This window comes from Elephas maximus, chromosome 7 (assembly GCF_024166365.1).
Source record: "Elephas maximus indicus isolate mEleMax1 chromosome 7, mEleMax1 primary haplotype, whole genome shotgun sequence".
In the NCBI taxonomy this organism is placed as follows: Eukaryota; Metazoa; Chordata; class Mammalia; order Proboscidea; family Elephantidae; genus Elephas; species Elephas maximus.
This window is the reverse complement of record NC_064825.1, coordinates 57269076-57279925: the sequence shown is the minus strand read 5'-3', so window position 1 is coordinate 57279925 and position 10850 is coordinate 57269076. Positions and strand designations below refer to the sequence as shown.

The 10850-nt window shown below is 41.2% G+C and overlaps 1 protein-coding gene across 1 annotated transcript; it reads left to right on the top strand.

The window, feature by feature from the left end:
* Positions 1–3820: 3820 nt before the first annotated feature.
* HBE1 (hemoglobin subunit epsilon 1) lies at positions 3821–9751 on the top strand. Its single transcript, XM_049890165.1, has 4 exons — positions 3821–3879; positions 8196–8346; positions 8471–8693; positions 9524–9751. Exons 2-4 carry the CDS (start codon positions 8255–8257, stop codon positions 9650–9652), a joined length of 444 nt encoding a protein of 147 aa, XP_049746122.1. The 5' UTR covers positions 3821–3879; positions 8196–8254; the 3' UTR covers positions 9653–9751.
* Positions 9752–10850: the final 1099 nt, after the last annotated feature.

Below are 10850 nucleotides of genomic sequence, written 5' to 3'. Positions count from 1 at the left end.
AGGCTTATAGGACAGATGACAGGAAAAGGACAAGTTTACTGCCTGACTATAACTCCACCCCAACCAGAATCAGGAAGAGAAAGAGGCTCCTAAGACAGGAATATGACACATCCTAGAAAGTATTCTTTTGTAATTAAAAAAAAAAAATTCTGGCTGTCCCTAATCAGATGCTGTAGGATGATCTGTCTTGTGCATCAAATATTCATCTTGCAGAGTATCTCTTACACTTAGAAGCACCAAAAACATCCTTTGTAAGTCCATGTCTATGAAGTTTAATTCATAAAATATGGTCAAAATCAATTTCTATCAGAGTAAATTGAAGCCTAAGACCTATGCTCCTGAGGTCTCTGATGCTTTCTGTATAATGTATAACCAAAGGCTGAATCAAAGTCTCTTTCCCTGTATAAAGATGTGGCAGGATTAATCATCCTTTAGGACTAGTCATCCAGAATCCCACATACTGAACATTTTGAGCTCAGGAGACATGGATTGAGGCAAGGACATGGAAAAGGTGAAAGAAGAAAGAGAACGCTATTCACCATTTTCAGGTACCCCCCAGAGAGTGGGGTGACAAAGAGCCTGTGCTCTTAGGAGCCCTGGATCTGATCTGACTGGAGGAGGCCACCAGGAGCCCTCAATTTAAAGAAATGCCTCAGGCCAGGCTTGGAGCTAACACACTTATTGGGAAGATATAGATAACTTCTAGCCGAATGAGGAAGAAAGTTCCTTTGGAGAGGTCCAACAGGGATCACGCAGGTGTGTAACTTGTCAAGGAGCACAAAAGAATAAAAACCCAAGAAGGACAAAGATAGTACCTGAGGAAATAAAAATCAGAAAGTTAAGGGAACAGAAAAGGGCTCCAGGAGAAATGACTTTGGAGTTATAGGAGTGAATAGTGGCAAAAAGACATTTCAGAAACACAATATGACTTGAAGAATTATGCAAGAGGAAAAAGAAGAGGGGCAGATAGATTAGTTCAACAGATCCATGAGGAATTTTCAGGTAAAGGTTATGATTCATTTACTACATTGAGTTCCTTGAAACCAAAAATTATGTTAGTTGTGGATGCTCAGGGCCCACTATAGATCTAAGTATATACTTGGCTTGTTGTTGTTAGTTGCCATCAAGTCGGCTTCAATTCTTGGTGGCCCTATGTGTAGGAGAACACAGCATTCTCTGGTTCTGGGCCATCTTCGTAACCGTTGATATGATCCAGTCCATTGTAACAGCCATTGTATATTTTGAGTGCCTCCAATCTAGGAGGCTTATATTCCAGCACTATTTCTAGAAATATTGTGCTGTGATCCATAGGGTTTTCACTGGCTAATTTTCAGAAGTAGATCACCAATCTATCTTAGTATGGAAACTCCACTGAAACCTGTCCACCATGGGTGACCCTGGGAGTATTTGAAATACTGATGGGATATCTTCCAGCACCACAGCAGTAGGCAAGCCACCACAGTATGACAGACTTACTATTTGTTGGTGAATGAGTGACTTCTTTTCAGTCTCCTTGGCTCTGATAGGAACAGACAAGGAATATTTAGGGAGCCGTGTTAAAACTTCCTTCTTGGTTCAAATTTTGTCTATTGTAGGAATAGAGGCAAACTATGTGATACATGTCTAATGTAAGTGTAGATGTTAAGAAATGAATCTCTCCGAGTAATTTCATCAGAGGAGCAACTTCATCAGGGGTGTGGGAAAGGCCACAGGGAAGGCAGGCAGTGCTCTGGAGTGCAACTGAATATTTAGAGGAAGAAGGGGGCCGGCTAGCCTTCTTTCCCTAGTGCAGAGATCACAGCCTAAACACTACTTCCCTCACTGTATGACTGCTTTCCTGTCTGACTATTCTCTGACTTGTTACTCAGTTTGCCTTTCTCAAGGAGAATGTGCACTTTCTCTGGCTAGAGGGTAATTGTTCATAAGCCTCTGGTCAGCACTCAGGAAGTTCTGGTTGGTGTTACTTTGGCTAAAGGTCTGATATATAGCTAAGCTCCCGAGATGGTTTCTGATTTTTCTATCTGACCACCCACCCACCCACTGAGGAAGTTACTAAGATCAACCAAGGCCTTGGCAAGCTCAACATTTATACTCTCTTTGTCCAGCTTGAAAATTCTCATACTGACACATACACCCAGAAATTATCATACATGAACACACACACACGTATACACATGCACGCACACATACCACATAGCTCCACATCCAATCTCTTTGGTAAAAGTAGAGGAAACAAACTGTGCCAAAGCAGGTAGCCTGATGTAGTCATGCCACCAAAGTTCTTTTCTCAACAATGGGGTGGGATATGGTTTATTCATCCATCTGCATGGAAGGAAAGCCTTAGGCTGAATGTCAATGTTAAGAGGGGTTCAAAATACTCTGGACACAGAGCCAACAGGGTGACCTTCCTTTTTCTGTGCTTTCATAGTTGACCAACTTCCTAATGATTAACATTTTTCTCTTCATATACAAGAAAATTTTGCCTGACTATATTCAAGAACCTGGGAGTCATTCTATGCCTTTATGATGACTTTTTATGATGACTTTTTAATCACTATTTCTTTTTTTTAAATCCCAGTTGAACCTGTAGTAAACTATTTATATCCCTAGCTTCCTAGGACCATCTTCTCACTGTAGCTTTCCCATTTTATGACAATACTCACATATTTATACCCACACATATACATACAATACACAAATAACGTCTGTATCTGGCATTTGTAGACAATTAACCATTCAGAGCCCTCAAGAACTAATCCATACCACCTTCCCTTTATCAGTTTGTGTAGGAATAAGGAAGGGGGATTTAGAAGTCAATAGAAGAAGCAGAGAAACACTCTGGCTTTCACTGTCTTTAGCTACTCCCTTCACCCACATCCCAGCTCTGGGCTGTCCTGAGTACTTATCTATATCAACAGCTTCTGACCTTACTCAGCTATCACCAGCCCAAGTCCACAGAAAGAGAAAAAGGCTGAATCCACCAGTCTGTGTTGATGAAAAACAAAAACAAAATGAAATCAAATCAAATCAAATTCCACAAAACAAATGGACAAACAGACAAACAAAACAGGTGCAGGAAGAGGCTGGTGTTTGACCTGAATGAGGATAGGGTTCGAAGAAGAGATCTAGCACAATGAATGGTTGGTCTGTGGACCTGAGAAAGAGCTGCTCCTTTCCCTGACAGTTATCTCACATTCAGCAAGCTAGATAGAGGAAAGGGAATTTCACTTCCGAAGGAACCATTTTGGAGCTAGAATTTGCAAGGGTTAAAAGGGGTTTTCTAGGGGGAGCAGTCATTAAACCTGACCTCGCTTCACCATGCAAAACAAAGCATCCTGGATTCTCTTAATGCTGGCTGATCTTATTATGGATGGAGTCTAACCATTCATCATTCCTGCTTCCAATTAAAGCCTGCTTACCCGCGGAATCTCAAATTTACCTGTCTCCAGAGTGGTATAAAATTGTTATTTCAGAAACATGCTATGTTATCTTCAATACTGAATACCCAAAGTACTGAAGATAGCATGCCTACGTAAGAAATGGTCATTACAATTTTTTTTTTTTTAATTTGAAAATCACCAGCAAGTCAAGGACTTTCCAATCTTTTAGTAGGAAAAGTAGAATCTTAGCATGGAATTGCCTGTTTTCAATCATTTCTAGATACAGAATTCTAAGTCCTACACTAAAAAGAATCTTCTTTGAGTTACTCTAGGCAGAAATGTAAATATTTAATTTATGCATGTTTTAGAGATGAGTCTCACACCTTAGATCTGAGAAAAAGGCTACAGTTCTCACAATGTGGATCTGAAAAGCCTTGGCACCCTGGAGTCCTATTTCTACTGATCAGAAAACTTCCATACTTCCCAGGGATGTTCTGCAGTGAGTACTCAGCTACTTCTTGTCTATCCACTAATTTTCTCTCATATCTGTGATCAAATATCTTCTCTGTTGGTTTAGAATTCTGTCTTTTGTAGAAAGTCTTATACAGTTTAGTCTAGAGGTCTTAACCTGGGGTCCACAGAACAGTAAGGGGATGGTGATGTTTCAAGGGAAAAATCTTGTCTTTATTTTCACTTTCCTCTAAGTGAAATTTAATCTTTCCTTCAATTTTCCAACAAACTATGGTAACATTAGCAGTACCTCTTACATAGCTGCAGATAGAAATCACAGATTTTTTTGTATCATTATTATAGTTATTATAGACATCTTTAAACAATATTTACTGTCATCACTATTTTGAAACTATTATAATTATAGACCTACCATCTGATCTGCATACTTAATGTATTCATTAAAAAGGAATATATTAGTACATTGCAATTTTATATTTTAATATTTTGATCCAGTGTAACTAGATAGTGCCCAGCTGCCATCGCTGACTGTTCTGACAGGGATCACAGTAGAGGGTCCTGGACAGAGCTGGAGAAAAATGTAGAACAAAACTCTAACTCACAAAAAAAGACCAGGATTACTGGCCTGATAGAGACTGGAGAAACTCTGAGAGTATGGCCCCTGGACACCCCTTTAGCTCAGTAATGAAATCACTTCTGAGGTTCGCCCTTCAACCAAAGATTAGACAGGTCCATAAAACAAAACTAGACTAAAGGGGCACACCAGCCCAGGGGCAAGGACTAGAAGGCAGGAGAGGACAGGAAAGCTGATAATAGGGAACACAAGTTCAAGAAGGGAGAGTGTCAACAGGTAGTGGGGTTGTTAACCAATGTCACAAAACAGTAAGTATACTACTTCTTTAATGAGAAGATAGTTTGTTCTGTAAACCTTTAACTAAAATACAATAAAAAAAAAGTTGATAACTGCATTTCAATATAATTGGTCTCTTTTGCAATCCTATGTGTATTATTTTGGGGCCTGGTGGCACATTACGGCTGCTAACCAAAAGGTCAGCAGTTCAAATCCACCAGCCACTCCTTGGAAACCCTATGAAGCAGTTCTACTGTGTCCTATAGGGTTGCTATGAGTTGAAATTAACTCAACAGCAATGGGTTTGGTTTTGGGTTTTTGGTATGTTATTTTATACATTTAAAAACAAAACAAAACATAATTTAGCAGTTGTCAGAAGACTCCTACTAGAATCATAGGAGAAAAGTCAAGGGAAACAGTTTCACATGCCAAAAGTGTATGTCATTCCATAAGAAAAAATGAGAAGTGTCAAGGGTGGGTTTGCAGGTAAGAGAAGAGATCCGGGTGAACATGGAATATGGGTGCACTTCAGAGCACTAGACTTGGGAGGAAACGGAAAAGCGTGGGGAAGAGTTGGGGCACCAGACTAAAACTGTAGGAAGAGAAACTTCCATGTCAACAGAGGCAAAGGGATCAACAGAGGGGGAAAGGTTACAAGCAGAAGGTTATCCAGAGAAAACAGCTAGGCAGGGGCAACTAGAATATGTCAATGAGGGGCCTTTTCTGGAGTTGACAAAGCTGAGTCTGTGCAGCTCTGCTTCTATCAATTCCCCAGTCATCAGTTCTGCTATGTTGGCAAAATTACTTTGCTTCTGTGAGCTTGTTTCTTTGTCAAAAATGTGTATAATTATATTACTAGGTGCAGATTAAATTAAACGGCATAGAGAATATCCTTCATGCACATGGATGTAATTGAATACATGTCAATTCAGACTTCTGGTTTCAGCTCTGACATGCAAAGAGTTCAGCAGCTCTGACATGTAAAAAGTTACTTCACTACTTCCATCCTTACAAAGAGAAATAAGCTTAACAAACTGAGAATCAACACGTTTTCTTGGACCTATCAGAGAATTGGAAACCCTGGTGGAGTAGTGGTTAAGAGCTATGGCTGCTAACCAGAAGGTCAGCTGTTTGAATCCACCAGGCACTCCTTGGAAACTCTATGGGGCAGTTCTACTCTGTCCTATAGGGTCACTAACAGTTGGAATCACCTTGATGGCAATGGGTTGGGGTTATCAGAGAATTAAGGTCACAGGGTAAACTGATAGCCCATAATCTGGAGAGACAGGCGCATCCATAGAGACACAACTAAAGTCTATTTACCTGCAGAGGAAGCTGCATGTGCCACAAACTAGCAGGAACACTTAAATGGTAATTTTGACAAAGTGTTGGAGGCTGAGTGTTAACTAACATGCAAGTGAGAATCTCCTGAAGGCTGCAGTCTTGGGGGGTACCTTCCCAAGACCCTGCCTACAGCCTATTTCGTGTTCATTTTGCCCCACAGACTTGTGAAGGCAGTCTTCTCAGATTTACCTCCAGGAATCCCTCCCAGTTCTCATGGTAGGAAAAAAAAAAAAAAAGATCCCCTCAAAACTGTGGTAAACAAACCAAACCAAGCCCATTGTCATCGAGTGGATTCCGACTTATAGCGACCCTATAGGACAGAGTAGAACTCTCCCAGAGGGTTTCCAAGGAGCTGCTGGTGGATTTTAACTGTGGACCTTTTGGTTAGCAGCCAAATGCTTAACCACTGCTCCACCAGGGCTCCCAAAGCTGTGGTAGGGGGAGATGAGAAAAAAATATTTTGAAATAAGACCAGAGCATCCTCCATAACAAAGGCCCACTCTCCAGAAGAAAAAAAATGTTACTAGTGCTTTATTCCACCTAGTGGAATTGCATTTACCCAACTCTAGCCCCTCTAGCCTTCCTGTCTCATCCAAGGGAGTAGACAAAGGCTAAAAAAAAAAAAAAAAATTTGTGAACGTCTAAGTCTAGGGATTCAGCCCTACAAAAAGACTGGGATTTAATCACAAGATTATAGAATGCTTTCCTTTCCTACTCTTTACTGCCGCATCAACAGGACCCCAGTATAAAAACTGTGGCTTATAGGTGAAAGGGCTGCAAGGTGCAGACTCTGTTTAAGAAGTTCTTTTTTTCCTGTTGCCATCCCTTCGATTCCAGTAATGGCAACCCCATGTGCTACAGAGTAGAACTGCTCCGTAGGGTCTTTAGGTTAGAAGTTGAGTATGAACTGCTTCACCACCCAAGGACCTTAAGAAGTTCTTACATAAACCCAAATAAAACAGGGAGACAAAACAGAGTTACAGCTGCTAACCAAAATGTCAGCAGTTTGAACTCACCAGCTGTTCCCTGGAAACCTTATGGGGCAATTCTACTCTGTCCTGTAGGGTCACTATGAGTCAGAATTGGCTGGATGGCAACAGGTTTATAGTTGCAGCCTCGGTGGTGCAGTGGTTAAGTGCTTGGTTGCTACCCGAAAGGTCAGTGGTTTGAACCCGCCAGCTGCTATATGATAGAAAATGTGGCAGCCTGCTTCCATAAAGATCACAGTCTTGGTAACCCTATGGGGCAGCTCTACTCTGTCCTATAGGGTCACTATGAGTCAGAGGCAACTGGACACAAACTGGTTTGGTTTTTTTGGACAGCTACAGCAAACATTAAACACAGTCCCAATTCCTAGGCAGATGAAATTCAGTTTTCTCACCTGTCTGACTGGTGAGAAAATTATAGGTAGGACCTAAAAGCAAGAAAAGAGCCCAGGGAAATCCCCCAAAGTAGCCAATACCCTCTTATGACACATAGAAAAGGACAGAGAAAGGATTCCAGGAAGCACAGAATGTAATCTTGTTCTCCTTGTCCTTCTTAAAGAATCACTCTCGGGTATTGTATTTTGGGGTTGAGGCTTCAGTCCCATTGGGTTTCCCTTGTTAGCCTATTCAACTTCCAAATGTAACCATGTGTGGATCTTGTCTTTCTGGAAAGACTAAGATCCAGAGAACTTGGTTACATTCCACTCATCAAGAGAGCTACAGCTGGCTTAGATTCTGTCATCAGCTTTTTTTTTTTTATCTTGACCTGGTTCTTGCCACAGTCACTATCCTTTATATCCAACCATTACACCTGGCTTAACAGAATTCTTTCCCTATCTTGGGCTTAGCTCCTGTCTGTATTTCCTGGAGAAGGGGGATGGGAGAGATGGGCATCATCCTGGAGGATGGCATGGAGAAAGAAAAGGGTGAAAAGAGAGAATGAACAAAGACTTTTATTGAGGAGCCAAAAAAGAAAGGTTGTCTCAGAAGCCTAGGCACACTATCACAAAGTCAGTGGACTGCCTTCACTGCTGACCTTCTGAAGACCTGGCTCCACCCCTAAGAAACACAGCTTATCCTTGACCAATGACCTCAAAGTACTGGGGGTAGGGGAGAGGGTCAGAAGGCCCACAGTGAAGAATAAAAGGTTCCATCTTCCTGTAGCAGCACTGACCTCTTCCTGGCACATCTGTGATCACCAGTAAACTCCCAAATCCTATACCATGGTGCATTTTACTGCTGAGGAGAAGTCTGCTGTCACAAGTCTGTGGGGCAAGGTGAATGTGGAAGAGGCTGGAGGTGAAGCCTTGGGAAGGTAGGCTTTGGGTCTTAATGTAGCAGAGAGAGAAGGGTAAAGATGAGCCTGGCAAGTTGACCAGAAATCTCCTTAAAATTTCTGAGAGTTTCTGATTTTTGTCTGCTATGGTTCCATCTCATAGGCTTCTGGTTGTCTACCCCTGGACCCAGAGGTTTTTTGACAGCTTTGGTAACCTGTCCTCAGCCTCTGCCATCATGGGCAACCCCAAGGTCAAGGCTCATGGAAAGAAGGTGCTGACCTCCTTTGGAGATGCTGTTAAGAACATGGACAACCTCAAAGGCGCCTTTGCTAAGCTGAGCGAACTGCATTGTGACAAGCTGCACGTGGATCCTGAGAACTTCCGGGTGAGTCCAAGGGATATTCATATACTCTTTTTGTTTTTACACTGGACAATACTAGAAGCCAAATCTTTGATTTTAAAGGCCAACAAAGAACTCTAAAATCAGGGGATGAGTTCAGTGCTAGGAGAACAAGCTTCTAGTTGTCATAACCATTAATTTTTTGGATTTAGAAGCAGAGCCAGTAAAGGCTATTAGCAGTCTGCGCTTGATAAAAAATTTTAGAGACTTTTGACAGAATCCCATGTGTTCATCATAAAGAATACTGGACAGTATTTTCCTATCTTAAGGAAGGGAATAAGCCTTATTTTGTGTGAGTCTTCACGACTAAAGTATAGCAAAAGATTTTGGAAAAAATAAAGACACATTTTTCTTAAAGAAAAATACAACAAATTGAATATATGTGTGTATGTGTGTGTATATATATATATATATATATATATATATATATATATAATTTGTTGTTAGTAATATATCCAGATACAGGCTTGTTTCTGAATTGGTTGTAGATTTAAAAAAAAAAAAAATTGCCTCTGAGAACCTCTGCAGTACTGAAATTCTATGATCGCAAGAGTGAGACAATTTGTAAATGATTAAGGGAGGCAAATGAAATGGTGCAATGGGAGAGAGGGTGGGGATATGTGTAAGCATAACATTGACTAAAAGAAGTGTAAAAATGAAACTGAACCTAGATACTATTTTATCTGAGCTTATTGGAGCAGTTTGAGATAGGGAGAGGGCAGAGAGTGTAGGCATTCAGCCATTGTTTTCTGGAAATTCTTTTTAGAAATTTGTACTCAATACATTTCTGTGTCATTTTGTCTTTTACCTGACAGCTCCTGGGCAACGTGCTGGTAATTATTCTGGCTTCTCATTTTGGCAGAGAATTCACCCCCGATATGCAGGCTGCTTGGCAGAAACTGGTGTCTGGTGTTGCCAATGCTCTGTCCCACAAGTACCACTGAGTCCTCTGTCCAGTGTGCAAGTGTCCCTTCCTTTGTCTCCAACACCCTTATTCTTTACATGGGGACTAAGGCTCAGCCTTGAACTCACATATTCTGTTTAATAAAGCACATTCTATTCAGTAATCAGGACTGATATTTTATTTCCTCCATGTTTTACTCTTGGGTTAAGGGAGGAAGGGCTTATTGGCTGAGGGACATGTTAAAGGAAGATAGAGGTTATGGGAGGATTCTGAAGGGCCAGGGAGGATGCCAAGAAGGATAAGAGATTCTTTGAGGTGGGGAAAGGGCTCTAGTTAAGTGGACAAGAACTTGCAATGAATCGTGGTAAGAACTTAATCTAAAGGGGAGAAGAAGGAACAAGGTGGTAAGCAGTGCCTCAGAAAAAAAGAAAGCTGATTTGGGGTACATACCAGAGTTCAGTTTAAAAAAAAGAAAAAAAGGCTTTGTGGGATCCAACATCTTGGCTAGGACTACTATTCAATTTGCATTAATGCGCATTTTTAAGTAGCTAGCATGTGAGGTTGACTTGCAGATAAGAGGTAGAGTTGGGAGATGGCTGGGAGCTTTCCAAGAAAGGCCCCATGAACAAATTGCACCCTACTCTTTCCTGAAAGTTTCCACTGCTTCAGTGGGAAGCCAAAGCTAGTACACATGACATTGTACATTATCCTCTGACAGAATGTAACATGCACTAAAATAAGGTCAGAGGTAAAATGTAAGTACGAACTTTTTTGGGGGGATGATGAAAACTTCATGTAGGACATAAGGTACTAACAAAGGCTCAGCGTGTAAAACCAGCGAGCTATGGCTTGGTGATTGGCATGCCACTGGTTCAGTGGAAGTTAATTGTTGTTGTTAAATGTCATCCAGTTGATTCCAATTCATAGCGACTCCATGTGACAAGTAGAACTGCTCCATAGGGCTTTCTAGGCTGTGATCTTTTAGGAGAGCAGATTGCCAAGTCTTTCTTCCATGAATTGGCTGGGTGGATTCAAACACCAACCTCTCAGCAGCCAAGCATGTAATCATTGGGCCACCAGGGCTGGAAGTAGAGGGGAAAGTAAGAAATAAGGTAGAATATCAGCAAAGACCAGATAATGCAGGGCACTGAATATAAAAATGGAAGCTATTACTATGCTATTGACAATAACGAAAACCAAATCCTTTGGTATCTAGTCTATTCCAACCGATAGCCACC

What these genes read in the sequence shown, in the direction of transcription:
- HBE1 (XM_049890165.1), top strand. Translation starts at nt 8,255, where the DNA reads ATGGTGCATTTTACTGCTGAGGAGAAGTCTGCTGTCACAAGTCTGTGG. An exon ending in GGAGGTGAAGCCTTGGGAAG is followed by an intron (nt 8,347 to 8,470) that starts GTAGGCTTTGGG and finishes TCCATCTCATAG; the next exon opens with GCTTCTGGTTGTCTACCCCT. An exon ending in TGGATCCTGAGAACTTCCGG is followed by an intron (nt 8,694 to 9,523) that starts GTGAGTCCAAGG and finishes TTTACCTGACAG; the next exon opens with CTCCTGGGCAACGTGCTGGT.